General features: G+C 38.3%; 1 protein-coding gene across 2 annotated transcripts in view; it reads left to right on the forward strand.

The window, feature by feature from the left end:
- Window positions 1-25,236, forward strand: part of VPS41 (VPS41 subunit of HOPS complex) — a 141,749-nt gene that overhangs the window by 36,952 nt on the left and 79,561 nt on the right. For both annotated transcript variants that reach the window (XM_080665764.1, XM_080665765.1), the window contains exon 5: window positions 18,116-18,190. In XM_080665764.1, the coding sequence (XP_080521890.1) occupies window positions 18,116-18,190 (75 nt within the window). The remainder of the gene's footprint in view (window positions 1-18,115; window positions 18,191-25,236) is intronic.

Genomic DNA, 25,236 nt, shown 5'->3' on the forward strand with positions numbered 1-25,236 from the left:
TTGTTCCACCGTTCGGTCTATTTGCATATTAGGGTTTTATATAGATAATGGTGTTAATTTTACATACTTGGAGGTTTGTGAAATCTTTCAAGTGTGAACCCCTTATTTGGTCACTGGTGTCAATTGTAAGTGCTTGCCCCATCATCTCCATCTCATCCTATATAATAAAAGGCTAATATGCAAATTGTCCCCTCGACCAAGAGTTCGACCAGCAGGCAGGCTGGCCAGCTGCCCATGTCCCCTCCCACTGGCCAGGCTGGCCGGACCCCACCCATGCACAAATTCATGCACCGGGCCTCTAATACACACACACACACACACACACACACACACACACTGAGTGGCCAGATTATTATTATGCGTTCAGAGATCATAATAATCTGGCCACTCTCTGTGTGTGTGTGTGTGTGTGTGTGTGTGTGTATAATTTAGCCATAAAAAAGAAATCCTGTCATTTATGACAACACAGATGGACCTTGAAGGATTTCTGAGTGAAATAAGTCAGACAGAAAAGGACAAATACTGTATGATCTCTCTTCTATATGGGATTCCTGTTACGTTCCCAGTACAGGAGCTCAAAAATATTCCCCAAATATCACACTGTTGAACTACAGATGAGTCTCCTCACAGTGATTTCAAACTAGCTATAGTGCTTCAAGTAGCTTTATGGTTCATCATAGCTTTCCCTTGATGCTGCAAAATTACTGTGAATAAATGTGAAATGATTACTTGAAGGTACAGAGTACACTGTCTACATGTATCTCCAGATAGCCTTCATAAATATTCTGTAAATCCCACAAGAAAAATATAAAGAGCGCCTGGGAAGACACAGGGACATTCCTTAATTATTGTCAGCTGAACCCAGTGGCATTGGCAAAGCCACGCCCTGGGAACATGCCTTGCCAAAAGGGCAAGGGTGTTGTCAGCTTGACCTTCATTTCAGCCCGTGGTGTGGGGAAGTGGTTTTAATATCTAAATCCAGCCTAGCACCAGGAATGCCCAGGGCCTACTCAAGAATGCAAATAATCTCCTTTTGTCTTGACCTTTTGGTGAAACTTTCTGATATTTGGGATATAAAATAAACTCGCTGGATTGGCTCTGGGTCACTGTCCCTGTCTCTCCATCAGAAGAGGACAGTGGTCCCACCCAGTCCCAGCTTTTTCCTTCTATCTCTGTGTCTTGTCTCTTTCTTTTATTTCTCAATCCCCAGCCGCCCCTACTCAGAAACTGGACCCGCTCTCTAGCCGCGCTGGATGCGGAAAGAGAGAAATACCTACAGAAAAATAGTTTAATAGTAAAAAAGACATTTAAGTATCTCTAATTAGCCACTTTAACTTCCACTCTAATCATCAAAAAATAAATTACCCTATAAAAATGAATGTCCTTGGTTTAAACTCTTAACTAATATCTTGGAAATAATCTAACAGAAATAAAATCATTTGGGAATGAGAGGAATGGAGAGAAGTTTTGAGGAAGATTCACCTCTTTGGAAGAAAACAATTTTGTCTGTTTGTTGTGTCATCACTGTTCCAAGTTAACACTTGGGTTTAAATTTTCTGCAGTTAAATTTATAAGCAGTTTATATATCAGTCTTTGCTGTTCATTAAAAACATTCCTCAATACCTTTTTATAAACTTTACAAAACATCCTCTAACAGGAGTTTCTAACCACCTCCCCCATAAGAGCACATTGGGTGTGACTTAGATGCTGTAAGCTTATAAGGACCATTTGCAACCGCATCTGACCCCTCAAACCCCAGGCTGCTGTCCTTGCCCGCCGCCCAAGACCAACAGCCCTGTGGCCAGCTGTGGTGAAAGGCTCAGACTTTCACCTCCTGCTGTGCACTGCCAGGATGGTACACCCTCAGCAGAGGCAGGGACAGGGACCAGCCTTTCGGTCTGCAGAAGGCTTATTAGATAGACGTTCGTTTTCTAAATCCTAACAACCTTTAAAAACACAGGGAGGATTTGGAGGGGATTGCTTCTTAGGAAGCTGGCATACTGCTGATTCCTAGAGCTGTTTTCCTTTTGTTAAACTTCATCTTTGCCTGTGCCTGCCGCATCCCAGCAGAGAATGGTAGGAGGCTGGCTTGCACACAACATGCATTCAAGACAGTTATTTACAATCTGGGCACAGATTAAAACGTTGCTTTGATAAAAGGCTAAATCAGGCTATTGGTCCACATTTCCTCTTTTATTCACATGCTGTCACCATGCTCGATCAGGTGCACATTAAGATGGTAAGTGTTACCTTATGAGACTTGCGCATCATGGAAACACTGTTCACATTTCAGACAGTGACCTGGGGATGCTACAAACTTGCAGTTGTCCTCTCTAGAGAGATGGGTGAATAGCTAATTGGAGTCAGAGCTCATTCTCCCCAGAGCTTGCAGTGCCCACTTGCTTAACAGTTCAGAGTAGACATTTTGGGGAGGTCTCCCTTGATGCCTTGGATGGTTGTCTACAGTACTAAGTTTGACAGACGAGTGAGGAAAACTTTAGTAGGAACATCTAAGTAAATCAGTTTGAGCAGCAGCATAAGGAGCCAGCCAGCTTTCTCGTTCTGATATCCACACTAGAATTGCTGAGCTCTTGCCAACTACCAGACGCTATGCCGTTGGTAGGCATGCTACCATTGTAAAACAATCTGTTTTACTGAGAAACCATTGTTAAAAGAATTTGTATGTTCGGTACATAAATGACCTGAAAAATACAACTGACAGTTTTCAAAATGGTGAAAAGTAAATGTGTGAAGTTTAATTAAGTTTATTTGTTTTTAAACGGAGCCAATTTTCCTTGCTTATACATGTATCCAAAAAAGATACAAAGAATGGAGTGATTTAAAAAAAAAAAAAAGGAAAGCAGATTTACCAGACAAAGCAAAGTTATTGGAATATTGCAAGGGAATAGTGTAGAAGAGAAATTTACTAATAAGTGCATTTAACAAAAGAGGAACTAATATTACCCATAGCCCTACATGATACAAAGAGGCCTGCCTTCAAGGTATTTTATGTACAGTCTGTAATCCCAGCACTTGCTAAGACCTCTATTTTAGAATTTAACACATCATATTATAGATCGTTGTTTACATGACTAGCTCCACCTGAGATCAGGGGGCTGCATCGAATTATTCTTTCTGTCCCCTGCACATCCTTACAGAAGGTTTGCTGAAGGCGTAGGAAACAATCACTGAATATGAAATAAGAACTCCCTGTGTGAGGTCATAAGGAAGGGGTCGCAAAGCAGGCGGGACACTGGGCATTTCCATAGGCAAAGGTGGGAAAGCACATTTCAGCAGTAGCGAAAGTACCAAGCCGGCTGCACTGCAGGCCACGACGTGGAGAAGACTGTAGCCCAGACAGCGGGAGCCCTCAGAGCTCTGTTTTATTCCACAGGCATCAAGGAGGCACTCAAGTGTATTCAGTCAGGGGAGTAACCAAATCCCAGCCCTCCTGTGGGAAGATTACTTGGGCAGCTCTGCGAAGGAAGGATTAGGAGAGACGTGAGGCGGGGTGATCAGTTGGGTTTCACTGCAGTAACCCAGGTGAGATTCAGTAAAGACTTGAACAAGGGTGGTGACAATATAAGAAACCAGCAAAAGAAAGAACGAGCTAAGGGAAGAATCTAGGCGGGCCTCTACAGGAAATAATGGAGGATATAAACATCACAGAAATGGAAGTAAACTCTGAAGAGCAGAAAAAATGAGGCCTTCTGAGGAGATGATATTCATCAGTTAGGCAAAGATTGGCTTTTTCTTGGCTACAGTATTTAGATTAAAAAAAAGAAAAACCACCTTTACTTTGGCCCCCTAGGCCCCACTGATAAAGAAACAAGGACTTAGGAAAGAAGCACAATCTAATTAAAAGGCAGGACCTTGTTGGGAGCAGTAATTATTATTACTTCAAATAATAGTTTAGAATAGAAATAAATACTGATGTTTTAATGCTAAAATAGGTTTAACTGAAAGGTGGACACCATGAATAAGGTTTCCTCTGCAGCTGGCCATGCTGTCAAGATTCCTAGCCTACAGGGTTCTAACACGACAATTCCAGAAAACAAAATACTTTTTTCCCCAGAGAACATTGCCCTAGAGCAGGCATGTTAAACTCATGGCCTGCGGGCCACATGCCTTGTTTATTTGGCCCATGTTAGCCTTTGAGTTTGACATGCTTGCCCTAGAGTATATATTTTTTTTCTATGAGTTAATACAACAGAAGTGGGATTATCACCCCAGAAACCATGTAATTAGAAAAGGAACAAAAAATGTATTATTATTCTTTAAAATTAAGTCTTAGAGGGCTTCCCCTTAAACTACCCAAGTCCTACGCATCTGTTATGCAACACCTTTGAGGACAGACTTCATGAACAAAATCAGCTCAAGAAAGCCAAGTATGGTGCAAATCCGTGATGACTGCAAAGCTATGTGAACCTCTCAGCAGGGCCCACAGATATCTTTGCTTAATTTCTCCATATGCAAGATATCAGTGATAAAGGAATAATCTGTTAGGAGAAAAGACATTCTTAATTTTTTCTCACTTTTATTTGCAATTTAATAGCAGCAGCATTGCTAATGCATTCTATTTATCTAACAACATTTGAGAAAGTAAAGCCTTTGTGTTTTCACAAATGGGAAAAAAATCTATCTGAAAAGGGCAATACAGATACTTTAAATAGCTGAGACCAACTTATTAATCAAATAGAAAATGCCTAACTTGTTTTTCATATATAACCTGAAGACAATTTAAATCATCACAAATTCAGCTGTACCTTTGCCACAGAAATTATTGTTATAAAGCTCTCCAGTGTAAAAACATTGCTTTATCAATTACCCTTTTAAGTCATTTCCCAAGTAGATTGTCCTCTCAACAGTTCTCAAAAGAAGCATCTTGTAAACCAAGTTGCTACATCTCTACTAAAAAATTCCTGGAATCAATTCACTAGACCCGCACTGGGAACCATTTCACAGAGCCTAGTTACATAAGTAAGCATGTTCTTAAAACACCAAAGAAATAAACCTATTTGTTCCACATATGGACTCCAAGAAGAAAGTCATTTGACCGGAATCCCCAAAAGAAATTTATCAGCTGAGATGGACTCCTCATGGTCAACCAGGGCCCTGTCAGTCTTCATTTCTAATCATCACAACGGCACTTCTCTTTCTGCATCCGTTCTTGGGTTTTATTTTTTACTGGAGGCCTAGTCTGGGACCCCCTCAGGGGATGTCTGACTGACGGGTTAGGCCTGCTCCCTGGAGGACCAGGCCTAAGCTGGCAGTCAGACATCCCTCTGGCAGCCCAGGATGTCCATTAGTCAGACATCCTTAGCACTGCCCCTGGCCAGCCATGAGCCAGCTTCTGGCTGAGCGACGCTCCCCCTGTGAAAGCGCACTGACCATCAGGAGGCACCTTCTGCATTGAGCCTCTGCCCCCTGGTGGTCAGTGCGCATCATAGCGACCGGTCGTTCCGTCGTTGGGGTCAATTTGCATATTACCCTTTTATTATATAGGGCATCTTTTTCTTATTTGATTGTACTGTCTAGGACCTTTAATAAGGTGTTGTTTCCAAAGAGGAAGCTCTCAACATTTCATCAATATGTTAGGTTGGTAGTATTTAATTTAATAGCAGCATGTCCTTCATCTTTTATTGTAGGATTTTTTTTTTTCAGTTTCTTCCTTTAGTATTTATTATGCATGTTCACTTGACATTTAAAAGTGTTTTAGGTTTCTTCAATGTGTTCATGTTTTATTATAGCCTTTAAAAAAAAACTGATGTGCTAGGTAAGAATGGTGTATTTAGCTCTTGTCACAGGATCATAAATAACAAAAAGGTTCCTTATTATTTTATTCCTTTTTTCAACAGTGTTTATGTAGCTCATTGTGGTAAGGTCAATAATAGAGAGAATGTGGTTGTCTCTACTGAGGGAAGAGAGGTTGGAAGAAAGCAGTGATCAGCAGGGTCAGTTGTCACAGTGGCTGAGAGAGGGTGAAAGAGGTCTCATTGCATGAGCTCCAGAAAGTTCTTGGTGGCTTTGGGGAGAATAATTGGCAATGGAGGGGTGGGCAACAACTAGTTGTCATGGTGTTTAGGAGTGACAGGGATACAAGGCTGTGGGGACATTGAGCAGATCTCCCAAGGAACTAGCTGGGACCTTTACATCTTTACTGAATCCATAATTTGAGACTTTCAAGAGTTCTCTAATTTCAAGATTGCCTGTTGATAAACTTATTCCACCTTAATTTAAAGAAGGATTTCATGTGAAACTAGAGGTGAAATCCAGGAGCAAAGGAGAAAATTTGAGAATTTATAGTGAAAAGTAAGGCATTTTTGGTCATAGAGTAAGTCAGTGAGAAAATAAATGTTTTGTAGATTTTAAAAAAAACCCACACAGTTAGGTGTATTTTTCAGAGACTTCTTAAATCGTCATGGAGGTCTTGCTTATCTTAGAGTGTATCATCAGGGAAGAGTAAAACAAGCAGTAAAATGAGCTTTTCCCAAGTATAAAGAACAGACTTTTGCTTTTCCCACATGTAACGTAAGTGCAGTTTGCTGGCTAACTGTGACTAAAGAGCATGAAGCTGCATGAACAGACAGCCATGTGGATGTTGGGATTGCTAACGAGTGGATCTCTGACTGAAGGAAAATGAAATTCCATCTTCTGTTCCTTATTCATTCCACCCAGCGTCCATGGGGATGCAGCATTTGTGAAGGAATCAATTATCCATTTGTTAGTCGGAGGAGCCTTACAAATTATACATTAGCAGATTGATTTCTTAGGTTCACTGTTGGGGGACCGATAGCTTAAGGTGGGATGATAAGAAGTACCAAGGGAAAAGAAGTTGCCACAAAGAACACTATTAAAAGCAGCTTTCGAGATGACCGTGAATTTATTCCTAATTGAAGAGCTGACATAATCCATACTAAGTGTATTTATTTCAAGCATTTTACATTAGGTAATTGATTATCACATGAGGAGTACATGTTGGTAATTTTGCCTTTTCTTTACATTTAAGAACTTGAGACCACCTGTAGTGGACTTGGACTTAGAAGGTATATGCAAGTCCTGGCCCTCTCCTGCTTCCTTGGGCTTCTTTTTTTGTTCCATTAAGGAAACATTTTTGTATGTTTTGTAGTGTCAGCTTGACATTATTGATTTTTGAACAAACTCACATTGTCCAGAATTCCAAACATGTCTCCATTAGGAATAAAATTGTGGCTAATGGAAAATACAGCTGAGGCCATTTTTCTCAGGTCTTTTTTTCTCTGGTCTTTTACCCTTATCTAAATCTACTCCAGTATCCCAGTTTTGCAAATATACCCCTAAATTATATGCATATAACAAGCATTTGAAAAATTAGTATTGAAGAAAGACAAAAATCTTACACTTTATTTTTTTTCTTGTACCCTTTTTCTTTTTCTTTTTCTTTTTCTTTTTCTATTGTGGTTATTGTTTTATTTCTAGTATATAGAAATGACAGACATATATGTCAGACATTTGTTCCTATTTCTGATAGGAATGATTTTGCACCATTGACAGCTGTAATATTAAATGTTGTGGAACTATTATAGAAACTGATATGCATAGTGGTAATACTTGATTATCACCCAAGACAAAAATATGTGCTGCAGGTCTCTCTCCAGAATGATGGCTGTAGCAGTCAGGAGTAATTTTGTGTTTTTTTTCATGATTGATGAATTTGCTACATAATTATTTAAAATTATTCATCTTTTTAGTACAAACAAATTAAATATTTGTTGTAGAAAATTAACAAAACATAAAATGGGACCATCTAAATGATAATATCTCAGTACCTAGATGTAACCATTACTGATATTTTGGAGTGCGTACTTCAGGTCACACGCATTATATATATAAACTAGAGGACTGGTACACGAAATTTGTGCATGGGTAGGTTCCCTAGGCCTGGCCAGCAATCAGGGCCAATTGGGGCCTTCCAGCTGCTGGCTGGGGCCTGCCTTTGTTCCGCGTGGCCCCCTAGTGGTCAGTGCACGTCATAGTGAGCGATGGAACTCCTGGTCTCCTGGTTGAACTCCCAAGGGGACACTTTGCATATTAGCCTTTTATATCTATCTATCTATCTATAAATAAAAGCCTAAGTGATCGAACAATCGAATGACTGAATGACCGGTCGCTATGATGCGCACTGACCACCAGAGGGCAGAGGCTCAATGAAGGAGCTGCCCCCTGGTGGTCAGTGCGCTCCCACAGCCAACCTCCTGTGGCTGGCTAACCTCCTGTGGTCCCTCCTCCCAGCTGGCCAAACTCCTGTGGCCTCTTCCTCCAGCTGGAGAACTTCTCATGGCGCCTTTCCCCGGCCACCCAACCTCCTGTGGCCCCTCCCCCCGGCTGGCCAACCTCCCATGGCCCCTCCCCCCGGCCAACCTCCCACGGCCCCAATCAGCCCCGATTGCTGGCCAGGTCGAGGGACCCCACCCATGCACAAATTTGTGCACCAGGCCTCTAGTATAAAAATACCTGTAAATGTAATATTATATATAAACATTCGATTGTACTTACACAGAGCTAACCAAATTATGAGATTTGGGGGCATAGTCCTCCAGACTTCCAAGCCTGTTAAAGACTTCTGACACCAGCTGCAAGTTCTAGGGGTTCTCAGATCTGCCTCCATGTTTGATGATTAGCTAACGGGCTCATGGAACTCACTGACAGCTATTATACAGGGTATGTCAAAAGTAGGTTTATAGTTGTGAGTACATGAAACACAGTTTATTCTTAAATTATTATTTACTAATTATTGTATTATTTATTTGTATATTTGTCATCTTATTATTGGTGTTCTTTTTTCGTATCCTTACTTATAATTTACTAGAGGTCCAGTGCACGAAATTCCTGCACAGGTGGGGTCCCTAGGCCTGGCTGGCAATCAGCACCAATCAGGTGCCTCATCTCCCTGCCTCACCGCCTCCTTCTTCCCTCACCACTCACGTCCACCACCACTGACCCCCAGTTCCCCGTCCCAGCCCAGGGCCTGGCCCCGATCAGGTGATGGGGGCCTGCCAGCCAGGGGGAGGGGCCAACCACCACTGTGGCGGGCAGGCAACGGGCCAATTGGGGCCTGCTGGCAGGGTAGGGGGGGAGGAGCCGGGGGAGGGACCTGGGAGGTTGGCCACCCGCACTGAGGAGGGAGCCAGCTCTTGGTCCCTCTGGGAAAGGGGCCATGTCCACCCATCCCTGGTTCCCCATCCCAGCCTGGGGGCCCAGCCCCGATCAGGTGATCCAGGCCTGCCGGCTGGGGGAGGGACTGGGAGATTGGCAGGCAGGCCCCATCAGTGATCAGGGCCTGTGGGCTGGGGGCAGCTCCTGCATTGAGCGTCTGTCCCCTGGTGGTCAGTGTGCACCATAGTGACCGGTCATTTCATCGTAACGGTCACTTAGGCTTTTTTTTAAAATATATCTTATTGATTTTTTACAGAGAGGAAGGGAGAGAGATAGAGAGTTAGAAACATCGATGAGAGAGAAAAATCTATCAGCTGCCTCCTGCACACCTCCTACTGGGGATGTGCCCGCAACCAACATACATGCCCTTGACCGGAATCGAACCTGGGACCTTTCAGTCCTCAGGCCGATGCTCTATCCACTGAGCTAAACCAGTCAGGGTGGTCACTTAGGCTTTTATATATATATATAGATATTTTGGATAATGATGGCTTGTAATTTTCCTATTTTTTGCCCAGCTCTGTGTTCATGATTACAGTTTATTTACAGGGAAATGATACAAGTCAAAAATCAGTCAAAGAAAGAGATGCATAGGGCAGAGCCTGGGATTATTGTAAAAGTGATGCTTCCATTGAACAAAGAACATTTTACCTTCCTGGCATAGATGTGTGCCTACCAGGAAGCTCACCTCGGTGTCCGGGTTTTTATTGGGGCTCTCTTATGTAGGCATAACTGATTAATGCTTTGTCCACATGGTGATGTCCGCTTTTAGGTTGACTCCACCCTAAATCACAGACTAGTCTTTCTCCCATGGCTAGCCCCCACCTTAAGACTATCAGGTGTGACTGGCCCCTGTCATTAACAAAGACATCTCTATCACTGGAGATGGTGTGACAGATTATCTTCCAGAAGCCAGAAGGGCAAAGGCCTTCTGTACATTTTTTAATTTAAAAATTTGTTTGGGCAAGGTCAATTTTTTTCTACATAAAACTTTAAAAAAAAATTTATTTTGTATGTTTATGCTTTTAATTTTTATTACTTAGATTCCTTCCTTTTAGAAATTAAGATAATTTCCATGTCTCAGTGTCTTACAAAAGAAACCTGCTCTGAAAAGCATCTTTGCACAGTAATCTTCTCCTTGGGTATAATAGGCAAGGCATATTTTAAAGAATTTTGATATGCCTTGCCAAATAAGCTTTTAAAAAGTTTCTCCAAATTTGAGTGCCCATCAGCAGTATAATGTATCTACTTTTGTGCTTCCTTGCCAAAACTAGCTACATAAACAATCTTTTCTGATTCTACCCTGGCCTGGTAAGTCATTTGGTTAGAGTGTAGTCCTGTTATGCTGAGGTTGCAGGTTCGATCCCCAGTCTGGCCACATAAAAGCATCAACCAATGAATGTATAAGTGGAACAACAAGTTGATCTCTGTCTCTGTCTCTGTCTCTATCATCTCTATCTCTATCTTTATATCCCCCTTCTTCTCTCTCAAAAACAATTTTAAAAAATTAAAGAAAATATTTTCTGATTCTATGGACAAAATATCTTTTAGTTTTCATGTATTTGTTATTACAGAGGTTGACTCTTTACCTACAATTTATACTGTTCTCCTTTACCTACAATTTATACTGTTTCTTTTGTGAGTTGACTATTTGTGAGTAAAATATCCAAATTTCTTTCAAAACTAAAGAAAAATTTAAAATGCAAAGTTGTTTACAATGTACACGAGGCAGGATAAGTACCCCTAATCTATAATAACCTGTCATGAATCAGTATTAAAATGATGGACACCCCAGTAGTGAAACTGTCTCTTTCTCTGGATTCATGCCTAGAACTTATAGTTTAGGATTGCAGTTTTTGCTGCTGTATTAACTAGCTTTTCTCTTCAGTTCTATTTAAAATGGCCCAAGAAATAGAAAATATTTGTACTCCCACTTTAAAATAGGTAAAGGAAGGAGGTAGTAAATGAACATGTGCTAAATACCTCATCTTCTAAATGCAATTGTGTTGATTTTGGGAGAGACATAATTCAACTACAACTTATAGTAATTTGAAGATAATCACTAATAAGATGAAAATAGAATGAACTATAAAATTTTTCTAGATAGACAAAACAATTTGAGTAATACAGCAAAAGAATAAGAAGGAAATGGGAAAACATTATTCTAAAAAGTATAAAATAATGTAGCAACTAAGCTTTATATAGTTTGTTACTAAAATAAAAATTGCCTCAGCTTTGAAGGACAGGTATCTTACAAGATTATGGAAATAAAAAATAAAGATATGAGCAAAAATATACTATAAAAGCCAAATAAAAAGTAAACATGTTGGCAATAAAAATGTGAGATAAAGTAGGGTTAAAGGCAAAGAGCATTAACTAGCAGAAGATATATTATATTGATTAAATTTACAAATTAAAGGGAAAATATAACATATTCTTTGATGTGTCAAATTATAGGGCATGTAATATCCAGCCAAAGCTTATTTGACTAACATTCAAGAAAAAATGGACAAAATTGCTTTTGGGATGATTTTGAAATAGTTTCTTCCATTTTTTGAGAGATCAAGAAGAAAGAAATGATATGTAGAAATGAAATAATGCAAATAACATGATTAAAATATAGTTATTTTGAAGTCAAATAGAGAATATGAAAGATGATCTCTTAGGTTACAAAGACAAATCAATAAATTTCTAAAAATAGATATACACATTCTCTGAATGTTATTGTAGTGACACTAGAGTTTATTAATAACTAGATAAATAAGCAAATAACACTGTCACTGTCCTTAGAAATGAAATAAAACAAAATAAAATGTTACTTTTCTCAAAGAGGAAATAGTTTATTGCATTTCACATTATTTTCTGGCTTCTAGTTTATGGCCAGTGGTATACTCAAAGGAAAATGCAAATCATTATTTTATGATTAACAAGTGAGCAGTTATAATTAATAAGCAATATATTAATATAAGGAAATTAGAGTAAGGTCAGCAATACTGTTCTAAGACAAAAAAGGAAAATTAATATTGATTGAGAATAGAAATTAAGAGAAAACATGAAAAATATAGCAAATTTATTGGTGAAGTCTGGCTTCTATAAAAAGGCCTGTACGACTGTTAAATATTTGGTAAAGGTAATCAAAGAAAAATACTCCTATGTATATATTTTCATATTTGTAAATATGAAATAAAAAAATTAATGTTACCTACCGCAGAATTGCTGAGAAGATTAAATAATATAAAACTCATAGAATAAAGCCTGATGCATAATAATAATATATTAAATATTAACTTATTAGTAGTAGTATGACTTCTTACTGTTACTAATACTGTTAAAATATTAAATGAACAAAAATTAAAATAAAATATATTTTCATCACTAAAAATTTGAAATGCACTGTTTTCTGGGAAAATAGAAATAAATGACCATTATAGAATTAGAGCATTTGAGTAGTTTGACAGTCATGGGGAAAAACATAATCTAAGAAATAACTCATTGAAGTTCTTGACCCCAGACATTTTCATGGGCAAATTTTCTTTTTTTATTTAAAAATTTTCAATTTTTTTTATTATGAACTATAACTTTAAAAAGCATATAAAATGTACAATGAAACAGTTATAAAGCAAACAATCATGTAGCTACCACTCGGTTAAGAGTAGACCATGTGACCCTTCTGCTCACAGTTCCCTTAGAGGGTCGCACGTACTCACCTGTATACTAGTAGTAATAGCTGCCTAGCTTTTCCTTTTCATTTTATACCATCTATGTGCACCTACTTTACACTATATTGTAGTTTTGTCCATTTTTTGTATGTTGTGTAAACGGGATCATGCATATCAGAAATGAGAAAAGGATGCTCACTATCATTGCTATTCCCAGAGTAAAAAGTGCAAGACTTCTAAGGGGAAAAGTATAAAACTTCATTCAAAGACACTAAAGAAGTCCTCAATAAATGGAGAAATGCTTCATGTGTATGGATTAGAAGAATCAATATTGTAAATCTATCAAAGGGGAAGCTATCAACATTTCACCATTAAGTGAGATTGAGGAATTTTTATCCCAGTGTACTAAGAGTTTTTACCGTGAATGGGGGTTGCATTTCTTTTTTTCCTTTCTTTAAAATTTATTTTGTATTTTCTTATTCCATCAGCATTTATCCCCTTTATCCCCTCTTCTACTCCCCCCTACCATAATCACCACACCTTTGTCCATGTCCATGAGTTCTCAAATTTCATCAACACTTTTTCCATCTATTGAGATGATCTTTCAATATTCCTCATTTCTTTTATTAATGCAGAAAATTATTATATATTCATTAATTTCCCTATGTTAAATCAGCCTTGTATTTCTGTAATAAACATGGCTTTTCTATATATGCTGACTTCATTAATATTTTCTTTAGGATTTTTCTATTTCTGTTCATGAGAGATTTACTTGTACTTTTTCTTTCTCTTAATATTTTTGTTGAGTTTTGTTATGGTAAGTTTATACTGGCCTGGTAACATGAGTTGGGGAGCATTTCCTTTTAATCTGTTCTCTGGAAGAATGATTGGATTTTTTATTCTTTTAACTATCTCTTTTGAAGTTAATATTCTAGTTAGTGAGTTTGACAGTAAATAAGATAAGTAAAACACGTAAGTAGTAAATAATAGTTTACTGGCTCCGAGCAACTAGAAGAATGTATTAGTCTTTAACTGAGATAGGGATACCATCAAGAAGGGCTCTTTTATGATGGAATATCAGGATGTTGGTTTTAGATATCTTTTGATTGAGATGCCTATTAGGCATCCAGGTACATATATATAAAGTAGACAGTTCTGTATGTTGGTCTGAAATAGGGAGAGGTCCAGTCTGGAGATAGAAATTTAGGAGTATTTCATGACCTAAAAGAGAATACCAAGGGAGCCAGTGTTGCTGTAAAAGAGAAAAGGCGGAAGGACCAAACCATGAAATACAAAGATCAATAGATCAGAAATGGGGGCAGGGCCCTGGTGACAGGGGAGGTCCCCCACGGGTCCAGGAGAAAAAACTATTTTTAAAGAGGAAGGAAAAAGCGATCAGACTGAGACTGAGAAGGACCAACTAGAAATGTAAAAGAAAAATAACTATAGCAATCTGTAAGCAAAGAGGAGAGAGTTGTCAGAAGTGTTACATGCTTCTGTTAGGAAACATAAGTTAGGATTGAATAATGACCATTATGTTTAGTAACATGGGGGATATTTCATCTTACAATTTATTTGGAAGAATAAAAATTCTTGAAAAAAGCCAAGGAAAATATGGAGTTATGACTGGATCTTGCCACTACCAAATATCAGAACGTACTATATTTATCCTATATAATTAGATTGATGTTGAATTAATATAGCAGTGGACAAAGAGACCACAGTTGAAAACCCAGAAGGTTATTTAAGTGAATATTAACATTTATTATGTAATAAAATAGTTTTCTTAGAATGAGAAGGATGAATTATTTAATAAATGGGGCTAGCCCAACTGGATATTCATTTGGAAGAAAATAAAATGAATCCTGTAAATATTAAAGACTTAAATGTTAGAAATAAAGCAATAACTATTTTGCAAAAAAAAAAAAAAATAATAATAGACCACATATACAATGTCTGGGTGCAAAATTGTGCCAAGACCTCATATCCTAAAAACAAAAAAGGAAATCAACAAGAAAACAACAAACATGGAATAGAAAAATGGGTAAGAGCTCAAGCCAGTTTGGTTCAGTGGATAGAGCGTCAGCCTGTGGACTGAAGGGTCCCGGGTTCAATTCCAGTCAAGGTCATGTACCGTAGTTGCAGGCTCCTCCCTGGCCCGAGACCTGGTCAGGGTGCATTCAGGAGGCAACCAATCGATGTGTTTCTCTCACATCGATGTTTCTCTCTGTCTTTCCCTCTCTCTTCCACTCTCTCTAAAAATCAATGGAAAAATGGTGAGGATTAAAAAAATAAAAATAGGTAAGAAATGTGAACAAAGAGTTTACAGAAGAGCAAATTAATTGGCCAAAAGACTTAAAAAAAAAGTGTTTAAGTTTCTTAGTAATCAGAAAAATAAATCAATGAATATTGATCTTTGGTAGGAAAAAAAAAAGAAAAAAACTTCAGTTGCTAATAGGGATGTAAGGGAAAGAGGATTCTAATACTTTGTAGGTATGATTTACCCCCCAATATTGCTTATATGGTGTACAAATGGATTCTACTCAGAAAGAAACAGGTTGTGATGAAGTTTGCCTTCTTTGGGTGGCTTAGACACTGAGTAACAGTCACTAAGTTCTAGACATCGCACATAACTCTTGAGGCCTCATTTTCCTTGTTGTGAGGTAGAGATACCCATCTGTCTGCGCTGACTGCTTTCCCCTGAGGTTGTGAGGATCAGCTACCATGTCTGCCAGGCTTTGGAAATGATACGTTGTGATTTAGAGAATATTAGCACAGACCATGAGCTTTTCAAAAGTACCAGTTTAAGAACAAATTATGTAAATTTTGTGTATGTGAGAAGAAAATGTACTTCTGAATGTTAGTGGTAGTGATTGTAAAGGATTGCATTCAACCCTAGTTGGTTTGGTTCAGTGGATAGAGCGTCGGCCTGCAGACTGAAGGGTCCCGGGTTCAATTCCAGTTAAGGGCACATGCCTGGGTTGCTGGCTTGATCCCCAGTAGGGGGCGTGCAGGAGGCAGCCAATCAATGATTTTCTCCCTCTCCCTTCCTCTCTGAAATCAATAAAGATATATTTTTTAAAAAAAAGAAGAAAAAGGATTGCATTCAGCATTGGGGCTGAGTTTCGTAGGCCTGGAACTGTGCTATTTAATAGGACACTCTGCAGTAATGTATACCTTCCGTGATGTGTGCTTTCTAGCATGGTAGCTCTAGTCAGGTGGCTGTTGAGCACTTGGCATGTATTAGTGCAACTGAGGCACTAAATTCTTCATTATGTTTAATTTTAATTAACTTTCTATATAAATAGTCGTATGTGGATACTACTGTATTGGATAGGACAGGTACATAGATCAGGCTCCACATACATATTAAATTATAGTTTGACATAGGTTATAGCCAAAATGGGTATTAAAATGTCATTTGGTAAAGAAAAATCAGAATAAGGAAACTGTTAACAGAAGGTATATATTGTGGAAAGCATTTATCCAAAGAGTGTAGAAGCCGAGTATTGGGGCTTCTCAGCCAGAAGGGCAGACATGCTGGCCTCGGTGCTTTCCCTGTTCAGCTTTTGTTTTGCTGTGCCCATCACAGCGTTCTCTTTGCAGGATGCCTCTTCATGGCCCTAAAGGCCGGAGCCCTGGCTCCGTCCCTTTTCTGTTGTGATTCTTATCCATGGCCTTCAGTTTATTCTCCTGTAAAGTGGATTAAATCTCTCTCTTTGAGGTCCTTTCCTCTTCTAACATTCTGGGAACTTCTAAGAAGGTAGCTTGTGTGGTGATCTAGGGATAAAGATGAGAAAGGAGTCTGTGGCCAGCTGTGTTAGCCTGTACCACGGGAAGCTCTCTCACATCAGCCAGTCCATAAGTGGGCTTTTGAGGGCTGGGAATCTTGGTTTTTGCCCTCACCTTCACTTACTAGCTCTGAGATACTTTCCATTGGAGAAAGATCCCATTTCAGTTTTGTGTATTTCCATTTATTATTAAGAAGTCAAACTATTAGGAAATAGATTTTTAAAAAGTATCTAGAATTTAGATGCTAAAAAGAACAATAATTTGCAAGCTCATGTTGTAATCAGCAATGGCTTACTTTTCAGGGTAAGTTTGTTCCTGTCATGCTTTGTGTAGATAGTTGGGAATTGCCATTATTTGAGAAAGAAAAAAAAGAAGAGCTTGTCATATTTTGATGTTGTCAACATTTGCTGATTTTTACTTCTATTAGACTATCCACCTGCATGAATGTTTTAGTAATCAAACAATTGTCTACATAAAGAACTGGAATGCTATGAAAAATACTAAAAGTACAGTTGTGTATTTATACCTGGGAAAATACATCTAAAGTAGAAAGCCTGATTTGTATCTTCACAGATTTTTAAATTTGAGATTACTCAAAAGAATGGGGGATAACAAAGTTTCTTAATATCAACTAGACCCTGTGAATTTCCCCCAGGAAGTAGTAAGCATAAAGTATAAATAAAAATTGATTTAGTAATTTATAAGAGAAGAACAAATAGATTGGTTAGTGAACCAAAGTAAAACAACTAAAATTTCTTTTTTACATCATGATTTTTATTTTATTTTTTCTTTTGTCTTTTTAATGAATTTGGTTGGGAAAGAATTTTGGGAGTGTGGAATAAACAGAACAGAACAAATAAAAAGGCATATAACATGAAATAAAAATAACATTATAGGGACTTAAAGTGTGTGAAATAGACAGTTTGGGGAAATCTTAGGTTACTGGGCATTTTACATGTCTGGGAACAAAGCTGTATTTTGCCCTTTTCATTGGCATAATCAAAATATGTTTTTGGTTCATGCATCTAAACTAATAGATAACTTATTTAATTTTACAAAGATCCAAGGGATTTGATTATTTCTATACTAGAGGCCGGGTGCACGAAATTCGAGCATTTGGGGGGGTTTCTCAGCCTGGCCTGTGCCCTCTTTCAGTCCAGGAGCCCTCGAGGGATGTCTGACTGACGGCTTAGGCCCGCTCCCCTCAGGCCTAAGCCAGCAGTCGGACGTCCTTAGCACTGCTGCGGAGGTGGGAGAGGCTCCCGCCACTACTGTTGCGCTCGCCAGCTGTGAGTCCCACTTCTGGCTGAGCTGCGCTTCCCCTGTGGGAGTGCACTGACCACCAGGGGGCAGCTCCTGCATTGAGCGTCTGCCCCCTGGTGGTTGTTCTGCCATTCAGTCGATTTGCATATTAGCCTTTTATTATATAGGATACTTTCCTAAATATTTACATTTTGTTTCTTTAATAGAGTCCTGTGAAGATAAATCAGATTAGCCTGGATGAAAGTGGAGAACACCTGGGCGTGTGTTCCGAGGATGGCAAGGTACGTGCTGATGTGGTCACCTGGGAAGCATGCTCTGGCACTGGGGTGTCCAGGTGCTTGGAAAAGCACTCCCCTTACTGTATACCTGCATTAAGAGAAACTTGCTTATTCTTTTTGAGTATGGACTTGCTTCTGATTGCTCATAATTAAAGTAAAATATATTTTTCACAAATGTGCCTTAGGAAAAGTAATTACAAGAATGTCAATAATGTAACTAGTATTAAGCTGATTAACAGCTGTGGCAGGGGGATGTGTCACCTTAATCATTACTGCTGTGCCACTTAGACTTCAGTGACTAGCCTGCAGTTCCTGCAAGACAGTAGTTTAATGCCTTTCTGCCATAAATCCACAAAATTGGATTTTGTGGTCATGATTTCTGTGGGCCAGTGGTTTTCATTTCACACAAGTTATGAATGTTTCTCTTGAATTATGGAATCTTTTGATAAGCAATCATAGCTTATCAGAGGAATAAAGTGTCTTACAGTAGCCACATTAAATAAATGTAAAATCAATATATGTACAGTTTCCTAAAAACCTGGCACCCACTTCCTCAGTCGAGGACATACATCATTTGTGCTGTGTATAACTAACAATTATTAGTGCTTCTTGCTGATGTTGAGCTGTGACATTTGGTGGTTGTGGTGATTGATTTTCCACTTATAAGAATGTCTTTTTTTGTTTTCCAGTCAATGGAAATCTTTTCTAATGTTGGTTTGCAATGATAAAATTCTAATGCACAATGTATTTAAGATACTTTTCTAAAATAACAGTTTAAGAAGAGAGTGCATTAAGAATCATTAGAGAACTTTACCTATTCCTGACAGAAGACAGCAGATTTTCTAATCTAATTTTGATTTTTATGTGATCTAAATGCAATGTGCCATTAGGATGAGTAAATTAAAAACAGCGTACTTAGTATAAAAGATTTATACCCATTTGATCTGTTACCAAAAGAAAAATGAAGTCTTCTTGACATACAAGAATGCATTTTATGTACCTAAGCCTAATGTTTCTTTGAGTCTTTTGAAATAGTAATTGGAACACTGGTGCTTTTCAAAAAGCACTGTCAAATTTTACAGTACCTTCTGAAATTCTGAAATAAACCAGACTGTTAAGGAGAGATTGAGGGAGGAGTTGTTATGTACAGAAGTTGAGAAGAATTATCTGAACTATTGAGACGTATTTGTATTTATATATTTGTAAGAAAGATCATCTTCATTTTGTTTTCTGAATGATGAGGAATTCCTTCTGGGCTGTTATCAATTTAATTGAATTAATATTACTGAAAGAAAATATTCAATTTTTGAATTGAGAAAAATTTTTATTAAGGTAATTCGTCTAGGAATTTTCAGAGCTTTAAATTTTGAGCAATTATTACTTGATGTAGCAAATTTCTGGTGAATAATGAGATGACCCTCAGATATCTCCTGGGGTACACTTCTTGACAAAACCTCTGTTTTTCTATTTTAGTAAAATTAAAAACTGCTGTATTTTGGTGTAAACCTATGATACATTTTAAAATATGCTTTTCATATATTTTATTAGTATTGGTAGAATTGAAAATAAGTATTTCATGCATATTTTTTTATGTAAGCTATCCTTTACCATGAGTTAGTTGTTATTGTGAAAACTGAGTAGCAGTATAGAGTGATCTGGTAAAATGATTAGTGATGATACAACAAAGATATTACATAAACTCTAGATATCTAGATGAATGCATCTCTAAAGGGCTGTTGTGATTTTTCTTTATTTAGTGTATTAGGAATCTATATATATGTGTATATATATATATATATATATATATATATATATATATATAAAAGCCTAATATGCAAATTGACCCCACGGGAGTTCGACCAGGAGACCGATCACTCGCTATGGTGTGCGCTGACCACCAGGGGCGGTGCAGAACGAAGAAAGGCTCCGGCCGGCAGCCGGGGAAGGGAGGCCCTGGCTGGAAGCCGGAAGGCCCTGAATGGCCTTGATCGCTGGCCAGGCCTAGATACCCTACCTGTGCACGAATTTTGTGCACTGGGCTTCTAGTAGTAGATAATTACTTATGTCCTATTTCAAAGATAATCTTTGATATTTGTATTCAGTTTTGAAACCATAATTCTAACCATTGTTTAAAATGTTCTCTTTTTATTCAGCTGTTGCTCATTTCTGTCTTTATTCCATAGCTTCTCTGTGATTGAGTTCTAAATTTTGAAATATGCTCACATACATATACCGTGTGTGTGTGTGTGTGTGTGTGTGTGTGTGTGTGTGTGTGTGTGTGTAGTTTCAGTTTACTGGCGTACATTTTTAGGTAACTTTCTGATAAGTGCATATAAGATTTATTATCTGATCTGTTACATATATTTCCTTCATACATAAACTAGAATTAACATAGTATGGAGTTTGAAATATTTTCTCTCAAAATTTTGGGGATGTTGCTCCCTTTTTTCTGACCTTCTTTGTAGACATGTCAGAGGCCAGTCTAGCTTTGTTCTTTCACAAAACCTTTTTAATTTTTCTCTTGTCCTGCCTTGGAGCTCAAACTAATAACACTAGCAACAACAATGACAATAAACGGCCCTTGTAATGCAGTTTGCTAATTTATGTCTTGTTTGGGTCTGTTTTCATTAATTTTGTCTGGAACACGTAAGTTCTTTAGATCCATATTCTGAAGTATTGTTTTCATTTCAGGAAAGTTTACTTCCGTTCTGATTTTGATTATTGCTCCAGTTCCATTAGTTTTCATTTCTTCAAAGAAACTCAATAACACATGCTTAGGCTGGAGGCAGTGTGGTGCAGAGGCTCAGAGCAGAGCTCAGTATTCCACCGGCCTGTGTGGCAGCCCAACGCCCCCTGTCCCCTGTGCCGTGCTGGGCATATTGTTTGCCCTCCCAGTGCCTCCGCTCTCTCAGCTGGGCAGTGGGCACAGTGGGAGTCTTGCATGGGAATGTCTCAAGGTGTCAGGTGTATCGTGAGGTCTCCACTGATTAACCATTCATTTCTTAACCCATTGCAGTCTGATCTCTCCCCCTCCCACATTATTGCACCTAAACTTTTCAAGGTGAGAGGGTGAATCGATAAGCACTATTCACCCTTCCTCTCTTTCCTAAGATATGTAGGTTGTAAGAAAATTGGTCATATTGTGTGGCACCCCCACCCCCACCACGTATGTGCTTTGCTTTCTCATTGTTTTTATCCTCTCATTTCTTTGTCATGGAGAGTTCTACTTGTTTATTCCCTTTTCTTCCAGCATCAACTTTACTTTGTGGAGTAGAGTTTTATTTCATTTTGCAGTTTTAATATTCTCGAAATCTTTGTCTCTCCCAGCTCTGTTTTCATATTAGCCGGATATATAGTTAGTTTTTTAATTTACAACTTTTTATATGTCTCAGAGTGTCAGGCAGTATGGTCTAATGGTTAAGAGTGGGATTACCTGCCACTGTGTTTTAGCTGTGTGATGTCAACTAAGTTATTCATACCTCTCTGTGCCTCGATCTATTTCCATCTCTATAAAATGGAGATAATAATAGTGCCTACCTCATTGATTGTTAGGAGGAATAATTGAGTTAATATATGTAAATTGTTTGGAAAAGTAGCTGGAGTAGAAGAAACATGTGATAATTATTAGCTATTATCATCCTTGTCATCATCATCACCATCAATAACATCATTCTGTGTTTCTGCTCCAGATTCATGGGGGTCTTTTCTTCTTTTTATTGAAGTCACTAAAGAGTTTTCTAGTTTTTCTTTCTTTTCTGGTTACAATGAAAACATTTTTAAAAGCATAGTTTTCTCCCTCAAAATTGTTGGAATTTTGTTCTACAGTATTCTTTTTATAGCCCTGGTGTGTGTTTTTGTTGCTTGTTTATCCATTTCAGAATAAGAAGAGCTCTTTCTAAACCTGGGTTAACAAAGAGATTCATGTCTGACGGTTGTTGGCCCCGCGTGTTATCATTTTGGGTGTTGTAGAATCACTTCTGGGCTCCATGCAGGGGCCCTGTTAATGAGCTCCATTTCCTCTGACCAGAGGTAATCAGGTAAGGCAGCTGCCCCAGAGTGAAGTGGGAGCCTGTCTTATCATCCCTCCCTGCTCTCTAACACTCTTCCTGCGTGGAGAAGAGGAAAAGCAGCAATCTCCCTTGTGAGGGTCCCTTCAGCTACCTCCCTTGATGTAATGACAGTTCTAATTCTTGACCCGCTGTTATTTGGAAGCTAGGGTTTGAGAGAGGCTGTTACAAGGGAAGTACCGATTGGGAGGGCTGTCTGACACCGACCACCTCACTCACAGTCACTCTCTGTCAGATGGTCTGTCACCCAATCCTCTGGTTGGCAAATACATTGAAATCCTTGCTAAAATGGAGAAGGATACACAACCGTCCTTACTGTTTCCTGAAGGTAGCTTTTCTTTACCTCGGGCAGTAAAACACACATCTCATACCTTCTCTAGTTCTGGTATGTCTCTGTGGTTTTGTAGTTAATGAGAAGTCCTCTGGGCTTTTGCAGTAGACTAACTATATAAGGCCCATTTTTCTGAATTTTCTATTTTTCTTCATTAGGTATTTTGGTGACAAATTGGAAGAGGTTTTTGGGGCTGCTGTAGGGGATATAGTTTTCAAAAGAATCCTCTCTGTTTTATCCTTTTATTACTCTTAGATGAGGTCTTCCTAAAAGGTCTCTAGGCTGTCATTCAATGGAATCTTTTCACAGATAAGGATGATATTCACTGACAAAATGGCAAAATTAATAAAGGGGGAAAGAGGAAATGAATGAGAATTATTTTGAATTTTATTAGTTTTAGTAGTATAACTTGTGACCAATTAGTTTGGGCTATCACATAAGTGAAATGAACCAAACATGGAAGGCTTTACAAATCACCCTACTTGTACTGATAAAGTTTCTGACATTTGTCTTATGAAGTTATATTGTTTTTTTATACTGGGGAAGATGAGGACAAATGAGGCAAATGTTATTCAGTGAAGTGTAGTAATAGAGACTGACCTAAGAGTCTCACCTTCTTTGCCGTCTTCAGCGAGCACTCCTGAAGCCCCTGCTCTGGCTATGACAGTAGAATTTTTGCTTCTGACTAGTTCTCAAGCGTAGTGATGAGTGTCAGCCTGTTTGCTAAGAACTTCCGTGATTTGTTCTCTTTTCTGTTTATTCCTTCTCATCACACTATTATATTTTCAATATGGATACATAATTTTTAAAAATATTTTTATTAATTTTGAGAGAGAGAGAGAGAGAGAGAGAGAGAGAGAGAGAGAGAGAGAGAGAAGCATTGATGTGAGAGTAAAACATTGATCAGCTGCCTCCTGCATGCCCCCCAACCCCCACAGGGGATCTGTCTGCAACCCAGGCATGTGCTCCAATTGGGAATCGAACCAGCAACCTGAACCACACTGGCCAGGGCTGGATTCATAATTTTTAAAGGGACATTTCTCCCTGGGGATTTGTAATTTAATTTTCACTATTAGATTCATAATCCTAGTATTTACCTTTTCAGTTATTGATACCTCAGTCTTTTTCACCATACTTATACATCATTTATTTACATTGCAAATACTTTTCCCTACAATGAACATCACTTAACTTTTGTTCTTAAAATCACCTTTACCTTGCTATAGGCAAAGGAAGTTTATCCTTTTGAATTAATAGTCTGCTTCATTTTTCAGCCTCTGTCATAGAGTTGCATAGTTCAAGTCAAATATTCACTTTCACTTTACTTTGGCAAATATTTGGGACTTTTGAATGTATTTTTTTCCTATTCTACTTTTACACTTTATATGGAAGATATATATGTTGCAAATTTTAGGCTATCTCACATAATTGGCAGTATGTAGAAAAATAGGGCTTGGGACACTTTTCTTGCTTTTGATCACTTTAGGCAAGTAATTTATTTTTCTGCAGAATCGTCTGTTGAACAGGCGTGACGGTGTTTGTTCTCATACCTGGCAGTGTTGCTATCAGGACCAAGTGAGGTAGAGCAGGATTTTTAGTGCTGGCTATATCCTGTCAATCATGGACCTTTAAAAATATAGTTTCACCCCAGCAGAAGGCTTAATTTGTCTAGGGTGGAGCCTAGCCATTAGTAACTGTGCAGTGTAGGCAGGGTCAGAACCACTGAGGTAAAGGATGGGGAATCACTGAGAGACACGTTAGCAGGAGTAATAGTAGATTTGACACAGGACCATGCTGTCGCATTGTTGTACAGAAGGGAAATAGCTATGTTAGAAGAATTTGAACTTCGGTGTTCAGCATGAGCTTATACTGAGGTAACTTCAGTAAGTTGACCACTTACTGATTTACTCCATTAAGATTCAGATGATATAATAACACCCCTACTTTTACCCAAATTTCTTGGATTCTGTATATCAATTAGGTTAAACTTCCCTTGAGTAAAGTGAAACTCTAAATGCAATGCTTTTCTTTCCTACTTCTTAATCACCATTTTATAAGAAGTCTGTTGTATCTTTTGCTTAATACATTTATATAAAGGTGGTGATTGGATACCCTCTAAAACAATGAGAAGCAAGGTAGTGGTGGGCATACACGTATTGTTATGTTAAGAATACATTCTAACAGACTACTTCAGAGTAAATCGAATTTCTTCTGTGTTTCACTGTACCATGTGCTGTTCTTGGAACCCAAATGACATACTTGGCACAAGGGTATAAAAATAGTAGTCACTAAATGAATGGCCTGTCCTATAGAGTTTAGATTTTAGTGAATAAACTTATCTCCAAAAATTATAGCGTGGGTAAATTTTTCTCTTTGAACTTGCAACACTGAACCATGCACAACTTACCAAGATTAAAACAAACAAAAAATAAAAAGTTGGGAAAGTTTTATATCTGTTTAAGAAATTGAATTTGTAATTAAAAACTTTTCACAAAGAAGCCAATAAGATCTAGATGCCCCGCTAGTGAATTCTTACAGAATTTAAAGAAGAAAAATGCCACTTTTACAGAGATCAGAAAAATAGTAAACACATCCCAAGTGCTGGGAAAAGTTTTGTGCTCCTGGTAGTTCCAAGTGATTGAGGGCTCCTG

Source organism: Plecotus auritus (genome assembly GCF_963455305.1).
Source record: "Plecotus auritus genome assembly, chromosome: 4".
Lineage (NCBI taxonomy): Eukaryota > Metazoa > Chordata > Mammalia > Chiroptera > Vespertilionidae > Plecotus > Plecotus auritus.